The following is a 26,421-nucleotide window of genomic DNA, read 5'->3' on the forward strand; positions in this document are numbered from 1 at the left end:
ACCTGCTATGGAAGGAGAAAAGGGTTTATTTACAATTTATTCATATATCCACTGAGTTCTTTACTGGATTCTCCATTACTATCAGTCTTCCTCAGTGACATACAGTATGCTTTCCTCAGTTGAATTGATTGATAGCAGAGGCAGGTGCAGTCTTACGTGACAGAGGAGCTTTCAGTTTACTTGCTTGTGTGTATGTCCTTTTTGTTTAGATTCCAAAATGTTACATGAAATGTACAAACAGAAAGTAAAAATAAAAAATCCCATAAAAATGCATGTATTTTTGCTGACATATCTAGATATAGATATGACCCTATGGCCTGATGCTCCAAAGTTTAGCATGAGCCTAACTTTAAGTATTTTAGTAGTTATAGTTAAGCATATGATTAAGTGGTTTGCTGGATCAGGGCCATAAAGATTATTTTTTCATAGGAAGCATTTGTCTTAATAGGAATTTTTTTACAGTGTTCCAGAGTATTGACCCCAAATATTATTGATACTGTTGTAAGCTATAGTGTTTTGAAACATTATTATGAAATACAATAGCAGATTTTTGTGTTTACTAAGAAGGTTTTATATAATAATTTGCCTGTAAAATCCTGTACAGCTTTAAAATTCCACTTCTGTTTTTATATTAAGGAATGATACTGGACTAAAAAGCAAATAAACTCTTAACAATATTTTTGACTGAGGTTTTATGATTCTCTTTTTAAGGTATTTGAAATAGTAGAACGTGTTGAAGAATTGAGAAGAAAATGGCCGGTAGCTTGGGGAAAATTGGATGATGGCAGTATAGGGGTTGTAACACCATATGCTGATCAGGTGTTCCGAATTCGGGCAGAACTTCGAAAAAAGAGATTATCTGACGTCAGTGTAGAAAGAGTGCTAAATGTTCAGGGTAAGTAGCGGGTTATATGTCTTAAGGATCTGTTAACAAAGATAAGATTGTGAAATGCAGTCCTAATTTCTGTATGTAATTTTCCAATCTTTGTAATTTTATGACAAGTGATATAGGAGGCTTTTTACAGTAAGCTTTTTAATTGTGATCCCCAGATTTCACACTCAAAATATCTTCGATTGTACTTTATGATTAGAGTACGATAGTAATAGCAATTTAAACAAAGGAATAACATAGAGGAAAAGCAGTGAAAATAATCTTGACTCTTGAGTAAAAAGAGAAGATATAATAATATACAGTCAGTAATGTTGGTGTGACAGGATCTGACTAGTGCACGTTCTCATTGGATATTATTCCATCATAGAATACCCAAAGCAATAAATGTGTGATTTGTGAAATATTTTTCAAAATTAATTTGACGTTTTGTGTAAATGGAGGGGGGAAAAAAGCTAGGCATTTTGCAAACAATTATGGAGACAGACAGGATCCATAAAGAAACATACTGCCCCAGTGTGTTTGCAATCCAAGGCCCTGGTCCTGCAAAGGAATCCATACCCTTGGACTCCTATTCCCACATGGTGTCCCGCTGACAACAGTAGGATTCTGCGGGGGCATGTTCCTTTGCAGGATCGTGTTTTAAATAGACAAAGAGCAGACAAGCGTCTGCAGGGTAGCAATTGGCAAACTCAAATAGCTGAGCAGGAAAGAACAGCATATATCTTATTGATTTCACATAGGTAGAAATTTGTATTCGTGTGACTTTTATGGCATTTTTATTTGCTGAGCTGTGAAACAGAAATGGCTGATTTTTATAAGATGTAGCCTTTGGTGTAATTTGGTACCATGTCTATTACTGGCTGAACAGAAACTTTCTGGAATTACTACATGTAAAATGTCAAGTTGTGAAATCTGTCTAGCAAGTGTTGTCATTTGGTTGCATTATATCTGAAAATGGTTAAAATTATCTCAAACTTTCATCTCCCCTTTTTTTAGGAAAGCAGTTTAGAGTTTTGTTTCTCAGCACAGTGCGAACACGGCATACGTGCAAACACAAGCAAACACCGATCAAAAGGAAGGAGCAGTTATTGGAGGATTCAACAGAGGACTTGGATTATGGTTTTCTGTCCAATTACAAACTTCTCAACACTGCCATTACAAGAGCACAGTCCCTGGTAGCTGTGGTGGGAGACCCAATTGCTTTATGTTCCATTGGAAGATGCAGGTACAGTATGTGTGTTCTTTGGCTAAACAGTAGTAGCAGAAGTGCTAGTGAATATTATGCATTTGAGTACAATCTATGGACTACGTAAAATTGGTCTGCTTTGTAGGCTCCAAAGGCAAACAAGTTGCATTTAACAAATTTAATTGGAGAACCATATATAATTTTTTACACCATTTTATATATATTCCACTAAACAAAACAGTTAAACAAATCCACTAAACAAATCAGTTAAAATTGCTCAGGTGATGCCACAGCATCGGTAAAAAGCCAGGAGGACACTAATTAAGTTCTCATCCATCCTTTGCAGTCTGCAACCATGGTTTCACCTTGTCCATATTATGCCATCCATTTCCATCATCCACATGCCTTCTCTTCTATACTAAACATGCAGTTCTTAACTCCAGTCATGCAGAGTGCTTAGAAATTGATGTTTTCTGATTGTTGGCAAGACTGAGTTGGTGTTATCTTGAAACAGGTTTTTGTATATAGTGTAGATTCTGAACTGATAGTGTCGTTTAATTGTGTTACCTTGGAAGATTTCTAATGGAGGGAATAATTGTGTTACCTTGGAAAATTGCTAATGGAGGGAATTGTTTATTTTTTAAGTTGAAATGATTTGTAATAGTGTAGTTTGTAAAGTTTCTAGTAGTGTAAATCAGGTGATGTAAAAGGATGTGTTGTGTTTTGTTTTTTCAATAGTTGGATTTACGGTGGCACGTTTTTTGTTTCCAAACAATCAATAACACCAGTAAAGGTGAGAAGTCACCTTTTCATCTATCTTGGTGAACTTCAAAGTCTAAATGGGATCCTAGCATTATTAAGCACATGGCAATTTTTCTTTTCTTTTCTGTACAAAATCTCTGTGAATTGAACATGAAGGTAGCAGAGAGATAATCACCAAAAGGCAGAATGCCAAGTTAAGGTACTTCTCTGCCCAACAAAGAAGTGACTTCAGTATGGTTAAAAACAGTATCTTCTTTTAGGACTCTGCTCCTTTGAAATGTTTTTAAGTAGGGAAAACTGAAATGCAGTATTGGCAGAGCCTGATATGGACTTTCAAATTGAAGAAAAGACAATGCAGAGGTGTAGTGAGGGTAACCAGCTGATGAGGAGTGGGATAGTAGGGCAGGGAAAACTTTATGCAAGAGCCTCTACTCATAGGAAGAGTACCACAGGATCTTTAGTGTTCACTCAGGGTTGACCCATCTTTGGTTCTTAATGTGTTATCCAAAATCACAGTGTAGCTGTTTGTTACTTACTAAAGAGCCTGCATTTCTATATGTAATGAAGGGTAATTGACAAAGCATTCTTGTATTTGCTAATTCTGTAATTTGTACTTGATACTAATAGCTCAAGACCCCACATTTCATTTTCAGCTGTTTTTAATGTGCTTTTTATAACATTGCATGTCAATATAAATACTGCAAGTAAATTTAGGCATTGAAAATTAGCATGATTTATTACTTTTTTGTGTGTGTGTGTGAAACATTATGGCAGTCATATGAAAGTGGAAAGCACAAAGCTGTTGTTTAACTATTCTCTGTAAACCTAAATAAGCCAAATGGGAGCCAAATAAATGAACTTCCTGAAGACATGAATGAGGAAAGGTGAAAAATGGTAGGAGATTTAAACAGTCATTTTAAGGATATCAAGGACTTCGTCTTCAAAGGGTTCTCTTTCTATATAAGGGGTGAAAGGTTAAGATGATCAGAGATAGAGCCTTAAGCTTGTTTCTGAAACAGAAGAAATGCTGCACTGACTGTGCTATAACAATGCAGCAAAAGTGTGTGTGTGTGTGCGCGCGCCTTTACATTGACTTCACTTTCCTGAGCAGTGTCTCTCTATTACAATGCTTCTGATGTTCATGGAGATGTACAGAGGAGCCCAAATACCTTTTATTTAGAAAATGGAAACCAAACCTTTAGCTACTACATTTATTAAAATATAATTTGAATTTAAATACTTATTTAAAGGGATAGCATCAAAATAACCTTTTCTTTATTGCTGCTAACAGGTTGTGAAAATCAAAAGGAGTTGTGTGTGTTTTATTTTTACCATCCATGTTGCTTGCTTGCATTTTTGAACATGCCTGCTTATGTAACTCACTGGTCAGCATTTGTTATGCATACCCCTCCGTACTTGAGCCACAGATTGTGAGTTTATTACAACTCCCAACTACAGGGCTTGGTTTTCTAGCTCAAGCTGCAGAGACCATTCATGCTTTCAACTCTGGAGGTTCCTGGTTCTATCCCTTGGTGTATTGGAAAAGATGCTGGTCATCAAACTTAAGGAAACTGGTCTGTTTCAGATACTCCTCTGCCCCACTATGGGCTTTTGGGACACACTGGGTTTGCCCAGTAAGGGGGCAAGGCTCTCAGATCCATTAGTACCACAAACCGTTATGTGGCCTGCTGATGGACTCAAGAGTCATCCTTTTTAAGAGATGCACACAGTTCATCCATACGTTCTCCAGCTTCTGTTGGTTCAGGGTACTGAGAATGACCTTGAGACCCAAATTCTGACCCCTTTGAGCCCTGATAGCAAAGCATTATGGCTCAAATTTTCGTAAGTAATTAGTGTTTTTCGGTTTCTGAATTTTTTAGGTGCCCAACTTGAGATACCTTACCAGAGATACTCTCTGTCTTAACACAGTTTTAGAAATCAGCCCCTTTAAAGGATCTGAAACTTAAGAAAATTTAGGCTGGGCCACCATTAAATTGCTGTTTTGACTGCCAATGGTCCAGTCTGCCTTTCCAAGACCAACAGTTGTTACGTATATTCTGTGCAAAACTTACACAACAAAAAGCTCTTTAATTAAGAAATAAGCAATGTGTGGGAGCTTTATCAAGAAGGTGTATCTTGAGCATTGCTTTTCATATGCCATTGTCTTGTTTCACTGAATTTTTAGTATTTGAAACTCCTGCTTTAGGGCTTGGGCACTCTGCTATTGAGAGAGAGAGAGAGAGAGAGTTCTTTTTTAGCAGAAGAGAAGTTCCGAAGTCTGGAAGTGACATTTTGTGCGGAAAAACAGACTTCAAAAAAGTTTAGAGAGTTCTTGAATTTTATAAATATTCTAATGCCTGTCAAAGTGAGTCAGGAATTTGTAGCTATAGTGTAGAGAGCTATGTGAAGTATGCCCCGGGTAATCATTGCATTTCTGTATGTTACAGGCAGACTAGACAGGGCTGTTCGGCAGACACTCCCTTGAAACTCAGGAGCAACTGCAAAGCAGAGATAGCAATGTTTTATTTTCTGTTCTTACACCCCAGTACAAGTGTTCCATGTGTAGAGAGACTGCTTGGGGCATTTTAAACAAAAGTTCATGGGCCTCAGTGGAGTTCTAGTTTTTTGCGGTAGGTTTGATGACTGCATTGATTAATCACAGAGAGCTCTGTCATTATAGCATCCCAGTGAAATATTTCCATATTGTTGTTCAGTTCTCACTTAAAAACTTGCAAAATGTGTTTGCCTTACAGTCAAATGACTTGATGCTCATGCAGAAAATGGGCCATCTATATAGTGAAATTTAAAAGAGCACTTCTCATTTACATGAAATCACAGCGAAAGATTGGCATTAGAATGGCTATTTTAAATTCTTATGTGTGCGCTGCTCGGTCTACAGTACATACTTACTTCGATATAACTATGTCGCTCAGGGTGTGAAAAATCCACACCCCTGAGCAATGTAGTTTATACCGACATTAAACGCCGGTGTAGGCAGTGCTAGTGCCTCTTTGTGGAGGAAGAGTTATTAAGCTGATGGGAGAGCTCTCTCGCATTGGCTTAGAGCATCTTCACTAGACATGCTACAGTGGTGCAGCTGTGCCATTGTAAATTTGTAGCGTAGACCCACCCTTAATAATTATTCCTGCAGTCTTGCAAGAGAGATATTTGCCCTTCCTCAGATTCACCTACGAATGACACTGGTCAACCAGTGGCATCTCTCTTTAGGATCTACGTTCCCATAGGCTGGGTGAACTTGCCACCTGGAACTAGGCTGATTACCTGTCCTGTTTCCTTAAAAGACCAAGTGCAGCAGGAGACAAGGGATAGCAAATGGAGTATGTTTCCTATGTTGTTACAGTTGCCAGCACCTCTGGTCCGGTGCTTCAAAACAGTCCCTAAGCTTGGTGAGAAATAATGTTCATTGTGTATGACTTGCCTAGTTTATTTTCGTGCTTTGCCATTCTGAACAGGCTATCTGAAATGAAAAGGCTTTAAATATGTGTATTTAAATAAATAAATACATGTGTTTAAATAAAATGTGTATTTTGTGTCATAAGAGACATAGCAAATAATTCTCCATCTCTGGCTCTAGACAGTGAGCAGAGATATTTTTAAAAGCAGCATTAATCTTTTCGTTCATTCTGTCATCAATACTAGGGTAATTATAAAATTTAAAGCAAAAGTTGTTTGACACTGTGTGGTGAAAAACTCTCCATCTGCAAATACCCAGTGTGTCACCCCATTAATCAACAAGCTTGATTACTCGTTTTCTAATAAAATTGCTCAAGAAATATTCTGAAATATCTAGGATGCCTGAGTATTGTAAAGCCTTGACCCCTAGCTCTGATAAAATAGCTCCATGTCATACATGGGCATGGAGAAATATATCAGTGGCAAAGACTCAGCCAGCATCTGGAATGGTGATTCCACTGGAGCTAAATGGGGCATTGCTATTTTTTCCCCTGCATCTTCACCTATGTGGGGTGAAATCCTGACCTCATTGAAGTCAAGCCGAGTTTTGCCATGAACTTCAGTATGGCTAGATTTTCATTCTTGGACTGCTTCTCTCTTCTTGAAAATTCCAGAGATAACGGGATTTATCTATGCTGCTTCCATTCTTGCGCCAGATTCTCTGCCTTCCACAGTGCACGCAGAGCAATGGTTCATCACTTCCACATTGTCCTATTGCATTTGTCACTTTTAGAACTAATTTTTTTATTATAATTATTTATCTAAATTACCATAGGATGTGGGAGCCCTAGTCATGGACCAGGACCCCATTATGCTGGGTGCTGTACAAATATAGAACAAAAAAAGCAGTAGTCCCCTACAGAAACTGTGACGGGTTGAATCACAGAAACCCTTTGGGAGCTGCCACCTGATGTGCCAAGACTACTTCTACCCCTGCTTTCCCTGCCAGCTCAGGACTCCAGCACCCTGTCTTGCTGAGCGAGACACACCCGTCTGCTCCAACACAGACCCAGGGTCTGAATTACTTGCCCCAAAGCTGCAGGTGTACCTGAAAGCAGCTAACAGAAGTGTTCTTGTCTTTAACACTCAGATGCCCAACTCCCAATGGGGTCTAAACCCAAATAAATCCGTTTTACCCTGTATAAAGCTTATACAGGATAAATTCATAAATTGTTCGCCCACTATAACACTGATAGAGATATGCACAGTTGTTTGCTCCCCAGGTATTAATACATACTCTGAGTTAATTAATAAGTAAAAAGTGATTTTATTAAATACAGAAAGGAGGATTTAAGTGGTTCCAGGTAGTAACAGACAGAACAAAGTAAGTCACCAAGCAAAATAAAATAAAACACGCAAATCTATGTCTAATCAAACTGAATACAGATAATCTCACCCTTAGAGATGCTTCAGTAAGTTTTTTCCTCAGACTGGACACCTTCCAGGCCTGGGCACAATTCTTTCCCCGGTACAGCTCTTGTTCCAGCTCAGGTGGTGATGGCTCTCCTCTCTCCCCTTTGTTCCGTTCCACCCCTTTATATATCTTTTGCATAAAGTGGGAATCCTTTTGTCCCTCTCTGGGTTCCCACCTCCTCCTCCTCAATGGAAAAGACACCAGGTTAAAGATGGATTCCAGTTCAGGTGACATGATCACATGTCACTGCAAGGCTTCATTGCCCACTTGCCAGCACACGCGTATGCAGGAAGACTTACAGGTAAAACACACCCATCTGCAGACAATTGTCCTGGTTAATGGGAGTCATCAAGATTCCAAACTACCATTAAGCGCCCACACTTTGCATAATTACAATAGGCCCTCAGAGTTATAGTTCATATTTTCAGGTCCAGATACAAGAGTGGTGCATTTAAACAAATAGGATGATCACACTCAGTAGATTATAAGCTATGTAATGATACCTTACAAGAGACCTTTTGCATGAAGCATATTCCAGTTACATTATATTCACTCATTAACATATTTTTATAAAATTATATATATCGCAACGTCACAGAAACCTCCTCATTTATTGACCAGAATTGGCAGATTCTGCTCTTTGAACGCGATCACCCACTAAACTCCTCTCTGTGTGCCCAGTGGCCATAGGGCAGCGTTTCTCAAACTGGAGTCGCTGCTTGTGTAGAGAAAGCCCCGGGCGGGCCGGGTCGGTTTGTTTACCTGCCCCGTCTGCAGGTCCGGCCGATTGCGGCTCCCAGCCAATGGGAGCTGCTGGAAGTGGCGCGGGCTGAGGGACGTACCAGCTACCGCTTCCCGCAGCTCCCATTGGCCCGGAGCCGCGATCGGCCGGACCTGCAGACGGGGCAGGTAAACAAACCAGCCTGGAGCCTCGGTGGATCAAGGAACTTTCATCCCTGAATCAATGTTCAGGAGACCTGCAGAATATCCATTTTACAGTTTTGGGGGGACCACAACCCTTGTGCACTCTACACAAAACTCTACACTTGTGCACGCTACACAAAACACTTGTGTTTTGGCCTCTCTCCCCTACGGAAGAGCCAGCCAGATTTTTGCTCAGGAAGGCAGTCTTTTATTTTTAAAAATAATTTTTTGCTAATTCCCATGTCCTTATTTACAAATGGGCATTAATTATATTTCCCATCTTCTGTAAAGCACTTACAGATGTACATATGACTGTAGTTCTTAACACCTTAGGTTCAGGAAAAAACGGAAGAAGCAGGCACCCCAATCTGTTTATGAATAATGGTAATACATTATACAGGCCTTCAATTTTTTTCAACACCTTCCAGTACAGAATCAATCTGAGATTGTCAGAAGACATTTACTAGTATAAAATATTGTCAGCCTGTTGTCTTTAATCTCTCACCAAAAAAATGAAAATTAAAGAGATGGATTGTTATTAAATGTGCCTCAGGGTTTTCATCTTTTCAAAGTCTAAGGTAGTTTTTCCCCTAGATCTTTTATTTTTCATCACCCTTCATTGCTTGAAGGAGATAATTTAATACTTTTTCCTTGATTAAAGAAGATAAGATCCTGGTTGTTGGTGTGTGGTGTTTTTTAAACAATGACATTTAAATTTTTTCAGAGGAAAATGACTGTCCCATATTCTGCTTGCTTTTCAGAAAAAGTATTTGTTGATAGAATTCCTAAAATCAAATGTTTTACCAATAGATATTGCCACATATGTTTACAAAAAAAAAATGGTAGACTTCTACATGAGTCACACTGAGAAATTGGAATGACAGATTGAAATGATCATTTATTGAGTGATTTAATAAAAAATAAGCTAATTACAGCACTATAAGAGAAAATAATACAATCCTTTTTCTTACATGAACCTGGAACCCCCTATGATAAACATCCAAAGTATTATTATAAGAACAGTTTGCATTTATACCTGCCATTGAAGGATCTCAAGTGCTTTACATGTACTAGCGTATTAAGCCTCACAACATACCTGGGAGGTAGGCAAGCTTTATAGATGGAAAAACTGAGGCTCAAAGAGGTCACTTACCTAAAGTCATGTGGTGAATCAGTGGCAGAGCCAGGAAATGAATTTAGCTCTTCTAATTCGCCATCCTGTGCTTTAACAGCAAGACCGTCCTTCCATATTTTGTCCCACTATTGCTACCAGACAAATACTGTGTGTTCTGTATTTAGTATTATTACTTCAAGAAAACCAATAAAAACTCCGGGTCATATTATTCTCACTGCCTCAGTTAATGGAGTAGGCCGTGCCACCTCCACACACACACCCCACTGGGGTTGGACTCTTTGGAATGGGAGGGCTTGGGGTTGTGAGTACAGCTGTACTTTGCAGTTTGAAACTGCTGCCTCAACTAAGCAGGATATTAGTGGATAAACTAATTCTGATCCTGACAGTGACAGCTTCCTTCTTCCAGGGGAGGCAGTATAACCTAGTTGATGGGACATTGGACTGTGACTCAGAAGACTTGAGATCAGTTTCTGGCTCTGTCACTGCTTTGCTGGGTGACCCTGGGCAAGTCACTTTTTCCTCCATGCCTCAGTTTCCCTATTTGAAAAATGAGGATAATGATACTAATCTTCTTTGTAAAGCATTTGGCTTTTTGAGCTTTAATAGGTGTAAAGTATAGAGCTTTAATGATGTTCTGTGTTTTTACTGTGTATTTGGTCTTCTAGAAAATGTCCAGGTTGGTGCAGTCTCCGCTTTTGTGTTGACATAGATATAGGATCAGAAATGATATGACATAGGTTTAGGGCTGGAGTTTGATCCGCCTGAACAGACCCTTATGCCTACTGTGTGGTTGGGGCTATGCATGGGCCCAGCCCCTGAATCTCATTGCAGAATTGGAGGCATGATGTGTAAGATGGGCATGTAGGAAAAATACAAACTGTACTTAGCTGTGTAAAACCTCTGTTAACTATAACCTGAGTTGGTAAATCTTATTCTTTATAAACTGTTTTCCTTAGGAAATTTTGGGAGAGGTTTATTGCCTTGTGTCACGAGAATGAGAGCCTCCACGGTATCACGTTTGAACAGATCAAAGCTCAGTTGGAGGCTTTGGAGTTAAAGAAAACCTATGTGTTGAATCCACTGGCACCTGAGTTTATCCCTCGGGCTCTGCGACAGCAGCATTCAGCAAATACCAACAAACAGCAACAATCACCACCCAAGGTAAAGCATAACTGGTAATGAAGTTTGTCAGGAGGTGGGAGTGAAGGTAGAAATATCTGTCGAGAAATGACATAAAAGGTTTATTGGGCTAGTTGTTGTTTTAAAATAGCTTCCACGCATATACAGACTTGCAGTCGGAGATGTCAGTGCAATTGCTGAAGGCGCCGTCAACAATTTCAAATGAAGGCACTAGATCTAATTACAAGATGGTATTTATTTAGCAATAGCTTGGACTGGACAAGATTGGATCTCTTATTGAAAGATATGCTCTAGCTCAGGGGTAGACAACCTATGGCACACGTGCCAAAGGCGGCACTCGAGCTGATTTTCAGTGGCACTCACACTGCCCAGGTCCTGGCCACAGGTCCAGGGAGCTCTGCATTTTAATTTAATTTTCAATGAAGCTTCTTAAACATTTTAAATACCTTATTTACTTTACATACAACAATAGTTTAGTTATATATTATAGACTTATAGAAAGAGACCTTTTAAAAATGTTAAAATGTATTACTGGCACACGAGACCTTAAATTAGAGTGAATAAATGAAAACTCGGCACACCACTTCTGAAAGGTTGCCGACCCCTGCTCTAGCTCAACCACCATTCATTCATTCATTTATTTGTTTGTATTACTGTAGCACCTAGGAGGCCCAGTCCTGGACTGCATTGTGCTAGGTGCTGTACAAACACAGTCTAAGACGAGGCAACAGGTGGATATAGACTGGCAAGTGAGGGAAAACAGAGAACCAGTGTGACAATAACCACAAATTTTTAGGCTTGTTGCAAAAATTACCGGGTGAAATTCAGTGGCCTGTGTTTTGCAGGCAGTCACATTAGATGATCATAATGGTCCCTTCTTGCCTTAAACCTATTGAAATACAGTATTTATTTAGCATTAACTGATTATTGCTGTTCATCAAAAGGCCACATTTAATTACTGTCAAGGATGTAACTAGAAGATGTTCTTGGTTGATATAAGGGTGAAGTTTACCATCGCACAAAACTAACTTTCTCTCCCCTTCCCAAGAGAGAAGATAGTACATGAATGGTTAAAGCATATGTTCCCCTCTGAATTGTGCTCATGAAGAATAATATGAAGTTCTACATTTAGTTGTCACAAAATGTTAATAAATAAGATGCTGTTTTAATTGATCCATGTTTGCAGTTGTAATTAAAATGTGCTTTGTTAGGCCTGTTAAAAATTTCATTTTATGTGAAGAAAAAACAGAATTTTTTGCAATTTTATACTTTTTATTACAAGTTAACAGTTAAAGTGAATTTTCAAATTAATGCTGGTTTTCATTGCTGATTTTTAATTTTATACGTCAGTGCAGTAAAAAAAAGCTTTCACTTTGGTAATCCTTTCAAAATGTGTCTTTATAATTGGGACTGTTCATTTACTTTATCAAGATCCATTGGCCTCTGACACACAGTGCAGCTTTTTAAAGCTCCTAATAATGCATTAAAGCATTAGGCTTATAAGAAACTTCAGGTCCGTTCATTTTAAATTGCTCTAATTGCTGTTTCATTTTTTACTGGTGCTTCAGTCTTGAGTGCAATTTACAGTTGAAACATTTGCTATGTTTGATTTTAATTGGTAAAATTTGAAAATGTTTTTGACATGCATTGTATTAGTAAGTAAGAATCGCTGTTTTTGTAAGGCAGATAAATTGTTATAGTAAAAAAAAAAGTTTTTGTGGGCAGTTTCATTTTTTTCCTCTCTCAATGACTTGTAAACTAAGCACATTTGATATATAAGTCAAAAGATACGTTTTCAAACTGCCTGCACTTTAATTTCAACCTAAGATCTGAAAATCTTTCTTCCACCTACATTATCACAGTAATAAGAGCTCTTCCATCTGAACATAGTTGACAAGTTGTCATCTGAGATGACAGGAGTAAAGTAAGCAGATAATACTTGAACACACGTAGGAAGTAACTACAATAAGTAATAAACCTCCCTTTTTTTCCCTTCAAGTTTTAAAAGCCCGTGATTAGTTCTGTTCTTGTTAGGCCTCTTTAAGTATAACATCTATTGTTGCTAGTGGAGAGGAGGCTTGAGACCTGAATGATGCTGATGTATTTCTACTACTGAAGAAATAGGAAGACTAGTCCCCAAGAATTGTTCTGTACTGAGTTTATGGATATCTGTGCAGTTCAAGAGTTATTGCTTAACTGTGATTTACGCTGGAAAGTGATTCTGAAAACTGGTTCCTTTTTACGTCTGACCCTGTGCTTATTCAGCATAAAATGTATTCCTTGACATAAGAACGGCCATACTGGGTCAGATCCATGGTCCATCTAGGCCAGTATCCTGTATTCCTACAGTGGCCAATGCCAGGTGCTTCAGAGGAAGTGAACAGAACAGGTAATTTATCAAGTGATCCATCCTCTGTCGCCTATTCCCAGCTTCTGGCAAACAGAGGCTCGGGACACTTCAGAGCATGGTTTTGCATCCCTGCCCATCCTGGCTAATAGTTTTTAATAAGTTTTTACGTGTGTCACCTCTTCAAGGCCAAAACAGCTAATATGGAGTTAGCTGGATTCTGTACTGGCATGTGCGTTATCAACATAATCGTGCTAGGCCAAATGTGAAACCTAACCGAAGGCAGTGGATTTGTGTTTATTAATGGTGATGATGCACAAACCAGAAAGAATCTGGTTTGACTTTCAGCTCTCAGGTTGGGTTGGTTTGCTGTTAGGGGAAATAAAAAAAAATTTTTTTTTACCTGTAAATTTAATCCAGAAGTCATTGAGAGCTCCACGGTGCCATTTATACAGAGTCATTACGTGTGTAGAACTGCACTGTAATTTTTTTTAAAATCACCATGTGATGCAGTTACATACGGAATCTTAATCAAACCAGGCAACTTTTCCACATTTTGAAAATAAGGTCCCTAAAAGCAGTTGCTACAAAGCATAGCAAGGATGTTAGGTATAGCAGAACTTTTGTGGGCATATAACAGACTATGTGATACCAATTGACAGCACAAACAAATGCAGCAATAGAATTGTGTAAACAACGAATGGTTGATAATAAGGCACAAAACTTGCCTAAATTGTGATTTGGTATTAGGTCTCTTAGTATATGAATAGCCCTTTTTAAAAGCTTCAGGGGTTTAATTTGCTTAAACACAACTATTAAAAATAAATAATAATTTTCTTTTCAAAAATAATATTAATCCAAAAAACAATAAGAAATTCAGAGACCAGTCTGACACTGTCCTTTAATCCATTTTATGCATAGGTCAACGTTTGTCAAATCCACCTGTCTCTGTACTTAGACAACTGATTAATTAGCTCAGACTTCTGGAAAACTGCCTAGACTTATCTACTGGGCAAGTAATGTTTTGCAGCCATCAATAGGTTTTAAAAAATATTTTAAATTTGAGACTGTATTTCCTGATTCGGAAAAACATCCTATTCAGAACTTATGAACGTGCTTAACTTTGAGCATGTACATGTCCTGTTGACTTCAGGTGCTTAGGTGCTTTCTTCAGTTGATGCCTAGGAGTTCATTAAAGCGTAGGAGTGATAGCTCTGACTGTAGCCTCCCTTTCTAATATAAAATACACATGGCAGAGGCGAACTCATCCCAAAGATCTGCTGTTCCGGGACTTCTGTAGATCTGCTCTATCATCCCTTCTGGGCAGCAGATACCGGGGGCAGGGTGGGGGGTAGGGTAAAGACCAAGCAACCAATAATGAATTGCAGAAGGTGGGGTGACTGATTAACAGAAAATTACTAAAAGGAGCTCAGATTATTATTCAGGGTGCATGGTGCCATGCTTTATCTCCTCCACCGCTGGCAGCATCACTTAGCAGCAATTGGCTGGCCCATCACTTCTACTGCATCTCCCCTCACTGCAGCATATAAAATCTCAGGAGCCATAACATACAATGTTTCTGACTTGACACATTCAGCTAATATAATGGGGAAGTATTTTTAGAATACTTACAAAATGCGATATATACTGTTGAGCGGTAGAAGAAAGGGATTATGTTAGCAGTACTCTCTGCCGTCTCTTTGGCTACGTCTACGCTATGAAGTAGGGGTGTGATTCCCCTGCTTGTGTACACGTACTTGCGCTAGCTTGATGCAGACTAGCAGGAGTGTAAATAGCAGTGTAGCTGTGGGAGCATGGGTAGCAGCAGCAGAGGCTGAATACAAACCTGCAAGGGAGTAGGTACTCAGCACTGCTAAGCCATGCCTCCAGTGCCACTATCCGGCTATTTATACTCAGACCCCTCCCTGGTAGTCTGGAGGTTACCTTTGATGAACAATGCTTAAATTGCTTGTGTTGGATTTTCCAGTCAGTTTCTAAAATGGTTGCCTGAGTACATTATTTCCATTTAGCAGCCTTTTACATACTTACAGCGTTTACAGGTCTTTTGCTCATTTTTTACTTTATTTTCAGTCTTCCTATGTAAGCAATTGCCTTCTTGTTTTTAAAAGTCCTCTTGTCGTACAAATTATACAAATAAGGATTAGCTCCTTAGCGCTTGTTATACATGTCTTTTGAATACATAATCAAAAGTTCCCTTCAGCAAAATGTAAATGTAATGTATAGAAACAGAGTCAAACTAGCTGAAAATCAAGTATCAGACCTTAAAATCTATGTAAATAATTTTTGTCTGAAGGTAGCTGTTACTGTTTAGAGCTTAGGTCCCAGGGCCTTTGGAGTGCTCTAAAGCTCTAGACATTTTTGGAAACCCGTTCGTGAGTGGCAGGTGTGCACACGTTGATGAAGGGGAGCTGTTAATAATAAAATAAGTTGGTAACAGCTGTTTGCTTTCTCCCTGCACATCTGTGATGATGGAAAAGTTTGTTCTTTTATCCATTCTTTATAGATTATCAAGGTACTCAGTCAAAGCTGGCAAACCAAAATAATAATAATAATTATCCTGACAAGTGTTTCTGTTCTAAAATTTTAATTTGAAGCCAAAGAAGATATCAGATCCTCAGAGAACCTGTCCCCCAACTCTGTGTATATCATAAGATCTTAAAGACCATGCAAAGGCAGAGGCACTTACACAAACTAGAGTGAAACTGGTCATTTCAAATCCATATATCAAATTGCTTGTAGTTCCCGTTTCAAGCAATAATAATAAAGCAAATCTATATATTTTCCTTTAGAGAAAGAGAGAAAATGGGAGCATTTCAGATATTGCAATATTAGGGACAGTTCAATTTTGAGTACCCCCTTTTAGTAGTCAGGTATGGCAGTGGGAATTGGAAGGATGGGCAGAGTGCACTGTGCAACAGAAGTGCTTACTAATGGTACTTTGTACTGGCCTTGGTGGAACAGTACTGAACCAGTGGAATTGGGCAAGTAAAAATACTCAAGAAAAGAGTCGCAGACTTGCTGTTTTTTCCAACCTCTTCTCTGTGATTATATTTAATTTACTTGATTATTACTGTGTTGAAATAAAGAACTGTCTTTGTGTTTGGTCTGCATTAAACGTAAAGAAAAGTAAGTCATTATGATTTTTTTTTCGTTAAAGGGCAAGGGTCATCATCATCATCAGAATGACCATTTTCAAACTGATGGAATTGGTAAGTGTCTACTGTTTCTCTGGAGAAACTGGGACTGATTCTCCCATGCTTCTACTAGTTTGACTTCAGTGAAGTTAATGTTGATTTATACAGGTAAGGGAGGATCAGGCCCATTATTTCTATGAAAGTCATTTATTCCTTATGTGAATTCAGCAGATATCTCAGCATACTTTAAGTAGACATTAGGTAACTCCTGGGTTCTCGTTATATGCTCTTTGCATGCTGACTTTAGAACTTAGATACAACCTTGTTGCAACATAGTTGTTGCTACCATTGTTCTGCCACAGTTTCCCTGACCTGTGGAAGAGGATTTGTGTCTGAAACCCATGCTATACGCCACCTTGGAATGGATACAATAACCTGGTGTGTGAGCCCATCTACACTAGCAAAATGGCTGTGTAAGGGAATCATGGTATAAAATGATAGTCCTCTAACTGTTTTATAACATAGTTTGGACTTACTTGGATATATGGATCCACACAGAGTTATAACTTACTGAATCATGATATTCTAGCTAGGTAGTCTACAGTGACTTCAGACCTATATGTATTTGTTTTTAATTTAAAAAGCATTTCTAGTCCCTATTAAAAGAGTGAAGAAGCAAACCAGGGTTGTCTTGTTGTTGTGTGTGCAATTTGTACAGTTCATTTGGCCACCTTAACGGTCATATCAAATTTTAAGTAAAAATGTATAGCTGGTGCTCACTGGGGAGCTTCTCCTTTAAATAACTCCCCCTGCTTCTTCCTCTCCCCACCCTCTTCCTCTGCTTTCTCCTAGTCCCAGAAGTTCACTAAAACTTAGCTTGTGTATTGGATCTGGGGAAACTTATGGAAAGAATATTGATTTTAGATTAATGCTCTCTCTGTCTGCATCAGATTTTTCTGTATAAAGGTGAATTTGTAAAGAAGGGTCCTTTTTTGGAAGGGAAAAAAAATAAGTCACTGAAGTACTTCATGTTCTTTTCCTCTCTTTGTGTTTCTTTTTTGTTTATTTTTCAGTTCAGCCCAATCCTTCTGTCCTAATTGGAAATCCTATCAGAGCGTATACTCCTCCTCCTCCTCCTCCTCCTCTTGGACCTCATCCCAACCTGGGGAAATCTCCAAGCCCTGTTCAAAGGATAGATCCTCACACTGGGACAAGTATTCTTTACGTACCTGCTGTCTATGGAGGAAATATGGTCATGTCTGTGCCTTTGCCTGTAAGCATTTATTTCCCTATTTTCTTCTTTTATTATATAGATAAAAATGAATACAAGACTAGGTAGTGAAAAGTGTGCCAGCCTCTTTTATGCTTACTTGGGTTTTCCTGGCTAGGAATATGGTGATGACCACCAAGCTGCAAGGGCATAATGATGTTGCTCCTACAAAGAATACCACACAGCCGAAAAGGGTTTTCATGTTTAAGCCATATGAGGTTTACCCATATTGAAGTCGAATGAAGATGGTCATGATTAATTACTGGCCTTCTTATGAGAATGCAGGAACAGTTGAGATATAATGGTCAATTATTGAAAGCTTTCTGAATAATATCGTTTCACAAGCATTAGTTGAATTTGCGGAGGAATAGAAATGACAATGTGGTTTCTGTGTAGAAGTGTGAAGAGAGAACTGTTGTAAAGTTTCAAACATCTTCATCTTTTATAAAGCGTAGTAGTAGTAGTAGTCCATAATAGCCCTGGGGTTTTCAGAACAGATCATATTATCATGGTAGCCTTTGATCTCAGATTTGCAAGGTATGAGGTTAGTTAATTGAACTATTGACCTACCCAGCCTTCTCCTTAGATAAAAACAAAAGTACTGTATATACAACCTCCACACAAACTCCCCACATTCATTAATTAAGATAATAATTTACAGGTTTGTTTTATTACTGTTTCAGTGACTTGGATTTTAAAACAAGTTACAATATTATCCATCTTTTGTATTAATTTAGCCTGTCCGAATCCAGACCTGGCAGGCCATGGATCATACTTTTATTACCATAAATATACAAGGAAAAATATAACATGTAAACAACACAATTTGTATACTACTATACCCAAATTAGAATGGGTTTGCTTGCGTGTCTTCTAGCATGCTAAGAAAATGTGGCTTGCTGAGTAGTTGGGGCTTCAAAGTTGCTTCTCTTCATTTTGTGTAAGGGCCTGTCTGCACATGAAACACTACAAACATTGCTTAGTGCTTCAGTGTAAACGCTGTTGGCGTAGGTAATCCACCTCCCCGAGCGACAGTATCTATATCCGTGGAAGAATTCTTCCATCAACCTAGCATTGTCTAAACGGGGACTTAGGTAGGCTTAAATAAATTGTTCACACCCCTGAGCGACATAGTTAAAGACAACCTAATTTTCTAGTGTAGACCAGGCCTAAGGGGCATTTTCCGATTTGCCTTTCCCTGTTGTAATTCAGGAGACACTGCAGTCAGTGGAATTACACCACAGTAAAAGTGGTATAAGATTAAGTTCAGACCCTAAATGCTCACCACAGACATTCTCATTGCTCTATTCAATGTCATTTTTGTGATATATGATAGCAATATTTCCTTTAAAGCTTGTGACTTGAATAGATAGGACTATAATCCCATGTCTCTGAAAGTTGAACAGCTGAGTACTTGAACAGGACCTCTTACTGTGGCTAATTTGACTGAAAATCCAAGAGTTTATGCTTCTAGTCTTTCATATACTCTGCATGTAAGTCTGATTTTTCAAATCCACTTCTGTGACACTTCACAGGTACACATCAGAGTCCCCTGAAGGAATAAGCATAACAGGAGATGTATCTTTCTCTCTGGAACATCACAAGAAGTGCATCTAATTCCCTCAGAGCTGTTGCTTTATGACTAGCACACCTTTTGAAGTTGTCATACTGCTGAACCAAAACACACTAGACAATAGAAGATGATTCTAGCTCGCCTCAGCTTTGGGCACTAAAATATTACCAGCATATGAAAATTGAATTACAAGCAGTTAACTGTCCAGCTGATCAATTAGAACTATTAATTTTCCTTTGTGGATCACTGTGCTGCTGAAATTACATGCCTGGTTCTGTTGTTGATCACATTGGCATTGCTATATCAATAGATTCCCCCTACTTTTTTTTAATGGGAGTCAGTATTCCCTCCGCTCCTCTCTCCATTAGATGTAGCAACTATAATTCTGAATGACTTTACCCACAATGTTACCAAATAATGATCATCCTTGAGATGTCAAAGAAGAAGCTATAACTTGAGCATACGATGAGAATCCCTGATGCTTGCAGTTTCAGTTAGGTTGCAGGAATTACTTGCAGAACTATACATTGATGTAGCACTAAAGAGTGTTCTAGACACTTCACTGTACAAATAAAAAGCATGTTCCCTCACCTAGAGACCTTACAATCTAAGATTAAGAGCAGAAAAAAGTAGGTAGGGAATTGCGGAAGAGAGAACAGTGGTTACAGAAATAATGATGTGTGGTAACATAGTTGTGCACATCTCCTGAAAGTTTCTTTGGAGATAGGATGTATGCATGCACTTGTGTACATATAATTTCTTATACATTTGTAAATATTCACACACTGTTAACTTTTTTAGTAGTTGTGTGGGTTCTTTATGAAAATCCAATTCCTGGCTACTATTTTGAGGCTTGCTATAAACCCGTGCTTTCAACTGTGGGTGCCCAGACCATCTGGCAACTATAGATTACACAATCTTCTCCTTTTTTAAGTAGTAAGACCACTGATTTCCATTCATTAGGTCAAATAAGTTTTCTTTTTACTAGGTTACCAGAAGTCTGCATATGATGGTTAGATTTAAATGGAATGAGACGGCCAGCAGCTGTATCTTTGTAATGCTTACTCACTTTTTATTAATATCAAAACAAGATAATTTAAATATTTTTTTCTGTTTTAAAGTTTAAGACCTAATATATTCCTATGTACCTCCAATCAAAAGAAAAAATAGGAAAATATCAGTATGTTTCAGCATATTCCACCCCCGCCCTGGGGATGGATTTTTAAATAATTAGGTCTGAAGGTCCACATACTAGTAAGACGTCTGCTTTCAAAAAGAAGTATATTGGAGATAATTTGAAATTGCACAGACACAATTGGAGGAAGCACATAGCCCAAAGCTGAAGTTCAGGAGTGCGGATTTCAAAGGCAAATATTTGCAAAAATCTAATGAATTACTTGGAAGATGCTTTGTTTAAAGCAAATAATGAAGGGATTAATTTATTAAAAATATAATAAAATGACTGCGGCCATGTAAGACAAAAAGTTATTTTTGTATCGTTTAGGGCAGCTTTCATATCCAGAGTAAAAAATGAGTGAGGTTGTCTGCTGCCATCAGTTAAGGATGGTTTGTCACACTGAACATTGATGATATTCATTTCATTCTCTTTTTATTCATGGGCTCTCCTTTTTTAATAAACTTCCCCACAAGGCAAGATTGAACTAATTTGATCCAGGGATGTCTTCCTTTTCAGATTTTAGGGAACGAAATGCACAGTATTTTAAAGACCCTGGATTTCACGCTTTCAGGAAGTGAATTTTATTTCAAACAGATGGGCAACTCATGGGAGGAACACAAAGGGGGGCATGTGACCTCTCCACAAGACCCCCCACGTGACTCATCCTTGTCCCGCTCCCCAACCCGGGCCCCCATGGTCTTTCTGGGAGGAGGGGGGGGCTCTGTTCTCCTGCTGCGCTGGATACCGTTTTCAGGTGAAAAAAGGGCGTGCCCCTCTGGCACGGCTCTACTGGTGCCACCTCCAGCCCTGTCCTCCAGCTGTACAGACCCTAGGAGAAGCAGCTGTGTGGAAGGGCTGGGAGTGGACTGGGGGCAGTACAACCGTGTCGGAGGAGCTGACAACATGGAGCCACCCGGCAGCCCCACATTCTGCTCCTTTCACTGCTGTGGTTCCCTTCTGAATGTGCCCCCCAGGCATCTAGGGAGTGGCGTGTGACCCTTCTTGTCCCTTCTTGATCCCCCCAGGTGTCACCTTTTAAAAAATGTCCCATAACATAGATTTTTAGGTCCTTCAGCATGTAACGTGTGGGTGGACTGCTTGCTGTGCCCACCAGAGCCCCACTGACTTTACTGGGGCATTTCGTGGACAGAGTGACCTTCCTGGTCATGGTATCTAATTCATAGGCTACTCTGTCCATCTTTCACTAATATATTATCTAACCTGTTCTTGAATATCTGCAGTAACGGTGCATTGACCCACCTCCTTTATTTAATCAGTTTCATCTGCTTTTATTGCAGTTAGGAGAAGGGAAGGTCCCTGCCTTCTTGTTTCAGTGGCTTTCAAGTCTTATCTCCTGTCAGATGCACTTCCATGATGGCCCTCTTCCCCCGTGTAGCCCTCACTGTTGGTTTATCTCACTCTTGTTCAAAAATCTTCTTCTCTGTGACCCTTGCTACTATGCCTGAACTTTTTGGTCTTTGCCTGAACTTGTTGCTCTTTTTTCCTGTCACTCACACATGCTTTATCACCTCATCATCACCACTACTATGGAGAAGTGCTTCCTGATGATGCCATAGTAATTGTAACTGACACTGTGCCTTTCCTTAAATGTACATTCATTTATTGCATCTATTTTTTTCTTAATTACATAGGTGCCGTGGACAGGGTATCAGGGTAGGTTTGCAGTTGACCCTCGAATCATTACGCACCAAGCAGCTATGGCATATAATATGAACCTGTTACAGGCGCATGGGCGCGGGTCTCCTATACCTTATGGCCTGGGACATCATTCACCAGTTAGTATAGGGCAGCAGCAACTTCAACATCAAGAAAAGGAGCAACATGAACAAAACCGAAATGGTGAGTTGTAGGTTTCTTCAAATCCCTCGGCGGGTGACTTCTTGTTTGGTGACCATATCTGCAGTTCAGACAGAATATTGTGAGAAAACCTGTCATTTTTAAAGTGAATTTGAATGTTCCTGACAGATGCTGAATTTGACAGCAATGGAAACTTGTTCCTCTGTTACACACAGGACTGGCGATCACAGGGCAGGGTTCTCCATGCCATCCCCAACTTGTGAACACCAATCCTGTTCTTTAGGGGGCTGATGGTAGTTCATTTCCCATGGCCCATACAGAACCTGTTCTCTTTCCTGAGTCTCCCCACGGAGTTGGTGTGTTTTGGGATGTGGATGTGAGGAAATAGACACAAAGTTAGAATATTTTGTAAAACATTAGCAACTATATTAAGCAGAAGTGATTATCTGTGATGTTGCCTAGCCAGGAAAATAGCTGGTGTTTGGAAATTCTATCTTTATTGTAGGCTTTATTATGCTATGAATTGTGTGCCTTTAAAGAGAGGCTGTGCAAGGCTGTAGACCAGACTGTAGACTGGTGGTAGTGGAGGATTCATTTCCTTGAGTATGATTTTAGAATGGACATAACCCTACCGGAGTATCCTGAAAACCCAGGAACCCGGGTTATTGAAATGTCATTTATTATTTTTTTTCTAATATAGATGAAAAACCATTTATATTCCAATATATAGGAAAATCGTTGCCAATCATTGCATGATTTAGGGCTTAGAATAAAATAGTCTCCATGCTGGGAATTGAAGAGTGAAGCTAGAATAAAGTCAGATGTCATTGTGGTCCCATTTGAGATTTGGCTACCACTTACATTTCTCCTTAAACTGTGGTTATGACCAGAAAAATGACTATGTAAAAATGCCACCTTCATATGCAAGAGATCTTCTCCTGATGGATATTCTGAATCATATTTGCTTGCTATAGTGACAAGCAATAGTTTACTCCATTTATCCCTCTACAGCAATGGGAGGGTGAGCCGGAGTGTTTTGTCACTCATATCACCAACGGAATTTCAAAGTAAATTTGTATTGTGGAATCTTTACCAAGGCAGAGAGAAGGCAGCTTGACTTCAGAACTTGGGTACAGTTGCAGGATAGGCAGTTAGGGGGAAAATATTTTTAATCTACGCGGGATGAATCTTCCTCTCCTTACTCACGTGAGTAGGTCCATTGCCTTCTCTGAGACTGCACAAACAAATAAGAGAAGGAAGATTTGGCCCACACTGCGAAAATCTGATGAGGCGTCACTGAGAGACAATAAAAAGGGACCCCTATGATTCTATTTGCTTAAAATCCAGTTTCAGAGCAGAATTGCGCCTTAATGCTGAAGGCTTGTATCATAATTGAAAGACGCTCTGAATCCATTTGTGCTGTTAGGATGGATTTTTTCATTCAAACTATGTATTGCAAAATCCTTCCTCATTAAATATTTGAAAACTTGGAGGCTGAGGTAGAAATCTGAGACACTTTCTGTAGTAGCAGTATACTAAACATGTAAGCTGTCACAACAGCACACCAGAAGACATTATTATTCATTTTCAAAGAATTGCACTGATAATTGGACTCTAAATAGTTCACTGAAATAATCACATGAAGGGGGTCTCACTGAAGCTCATTAAAACAGGGATAATACAGAGAGAAATCCAACATGCCATCCTTGGTGTTATTCTCCCACAGTATTCTAGGTTTCAGAGAAGAGGAAAATCCTGAGCAACTGATTTTGGCCATGGCAGTTCAATAACTTGAACTTCAGTAAGCTATCTAGTGGAAACGGTTCTCAGAGGACAAATTCATCTTGTGAAATGCACTTGAATAAACGGAAGAACAGTGTACCACAGAAAAAAAGAATTATGTCATTAGTACTCTACTGGAGATTGAAGAGAATCTATAATAGCAAAACTCAAACATCAGCAATTCAGTGAAGTGAACATTGTTGGGAGAAAGAACCAGGAGTACTTGTGACACCTTAGAGACTAACACATTTATTTCAGCATAAGCTTTCTTCGGAAGTGAGCTGTAGCCCACGAAAGCTTATACTGACATAAATTTGTTAGTCTCTAAGGTGCCACAAGTACTCCTGTTCTTTTTGCAGATACAGACTAACACGGCTGCTACTCTGAAACCTGTCATTGTTGGGAGAGTTGAAATGACTGTTTCAGGAACACAAATGTTGTTGTTACATGTAAATGCCTATGACATATTTTCTGTTCCATCTTTTAAGTGTTCTTTTCTCATGAGATCCTAAAAGCTTTTCTTGATTTGCCCTTATAAATGCTGTTTTAAAGCAATATCTTTTAAGACTGAATATACACTTTACATATCTCCTCACTTCTGTGTAAAGTGTAAGTGCCATACATCAAAAATATGCTTTAGATTGATTTAGTCTGCCTTTATGCAACGGGTACTTTGTAAAAATTAGAAGGGGAAGCAGTTTTATTTTAAAAAAAAAATACTTCCAGAGATGCATTAATTCTTTTATCAGAGGGGTAGCCGTGTTAGTCTGGATCTGTAGAAAGCAACAAAGAGTCCTGTGGCACCTTATAGACTAACAAATGTATTGGAGAATAAGCTTTTGTGGGTGAATACCCACTTTGTCAGACGCATGACAGCCCCAAAAGCTTATGCTCCAATACATTTGTTATACTATAAGGTGCCACAGGACTCTTTGTTGACTAATTCTTTTGATTGTTGAGATTTGTGGTTTCCTTACTATGTACTTTGATATGAACATTTCTGATCTGTCCACTTCAAGGAGTTACGTTTCAAAGCTAGCCATCAGCTGAAAAAGGATATTGCGTTCTTGTGTGTAAACTACACGTTTAAGAAACTTTTTTGATCACCTTGTCTAGTACAATAAGTGTCTGTTATATTTCTATTTTTCCAAATACATAAGCTATATTTGGGAAATATACTTACCTAATCAGATGCAAGATTTCTAATATTATTGCACCTCCTCATGTGTTGCAAAGTTTAGGATCAGTAGGCCAATTTAAGGGTATTATGGCAGCTTTCACTGAAAAATTGATATTTATCTTAACTGAACCTAAAAAGGCTAAGTTTAACTTGGGGTTCAGATTTTTTAGCAATAGGGTTCTGATATCTTTAGTATCACTTCCCTGCCATCTCACAGAACTCCAGTGGTGGATGATTTTTAGGGATGGCCTTTGCTTTGGTTAAAAAGAATAATTTTCCACAGAATCATTCAGTGTTGTCATTTTTCTTAAAGTTAGCGGCTTAAAAGTTAAAACTAGAGAGGAGCTAAGTAAGGTTTTTTTGCCTTAGAAACAATATAGTCAGTGTTTGTTTGCATCAAAGGTCACTGAGCTACCAAAGTTCAGGGAGGGGAGTGGTTAGGATAAAAGTTCGTGTGTTCGGCCCATTTCTATTTCTCTTGCACAAACAAGTCATTACTTTCTCCTGCAATAACTCCAGTAGCCCAGCTGTTGAACTGGAAGAGGTACTTTGTAATGATTCAAATACAAAAGTTAAGGAAGATAAACAAACATGTTGAAAATATTGCTTCATTCTTTACATACCTAGAAACTAATGCATAAATATCATAAATATTTTTAGGTAAAACCGAAAACAGCGCTGGACCTGAAATTAATAAAATTCGAACACCTGAGAAAAAACCTGTGGAATCCAAACAGGTCTGTTTTGAGTTATTTTTTCCCCATAATTTTCCTTCTCTTTTGGATTCTACTCTAAGGATTCTATCATTTCTTCCCCTCCTGCTCAACAGGCCCTCTCCCCTGTCAGTCACCACATTTCTATCCCGGGGCAACGAATGGGATTTCCTTCAGAACCCATCAGTGTTGATCGGCGCTGGTTGTTGTTGAGTGACGATAGGTCTCTCTTCTCATCACCCAAGGACAAGAGAAAATATAAAAGATTTGAATCTGATTTTTTAAAAATGCTTTCTCATGCTACTTGTCCTTGCTCATGATTTTAATCCCATTGTTTACTATTTGGATTTCACTGACTACTAGCATAAATAATTTTTTTAAATTTATTGATTTGTAAATTTTAAGTCTACACATAGGAATAGCACTGAGTGTAATTGATTTTTAAATGTTTAGAAATTAATGTACCTTTTGATATAAAA

At 38.7% G+C, this 26,421-nt stretch overlaps 1 protein-coding gene across 5 annotated transcripts in view; it reads left to right on the forward strand.

Annotated features, from left to right (window-relative positions):
- The window catches only part of HELZ (helicase with zinc finger), a 143,207-nt gene that overhangs the window by 98,545 nt on the left and 18,241 nt on the right, over positions 1 to 26,421 (forward strand). For all 5 annotated transcript variants that reach the window (XM_039501481.1, XM_039501480.1, XM_039501483.1 and 2 more), the window contains 7 exons: positions 712 to 895; positions 1,889 to 2,117; positions 10,744 to 10,948; positions 16,453 to 16,504; positions 17,503 to 17,702; positions 22,102 to 22,309; positions 25,890 to 25,966. In XM_039501481.1, coding sequence (XP_039357415.1) covers positions 712 to 895; positions 1,889 to 2,117; positions 10,744 to 10,948; positions 16,453 to 16,504; positions 17,503 to 17,702; positions 22,102 to 22,309; positions 25,890 to 25,966 — 1,155 coding nt within the window. The remainder of the gene's footprint in view (positions 1 to 711; positions 896 to 1,888; positions 2,118 to 10,743; positions 10,949 to 16,452; positions 16,505 to 17,502; positions 17,703 to 22,101; positions 22,310 to 25,889; positions 25,967 to 26,421) is intronic.

Source organism: Mauremys reevesii, linkage group 15 (assembly GCF_016161935.1).
Source record: "Mauremys reevesii isolate NIE-2019 linkage group 15, ASM1616193v1, whole genome shotgun sequence".
NCBI classification, from domain to species: Eukaryota; Metazoa; Chordata; order Testudines; family Geoemydidae; genus Mauremys; species Mauremys reevesii.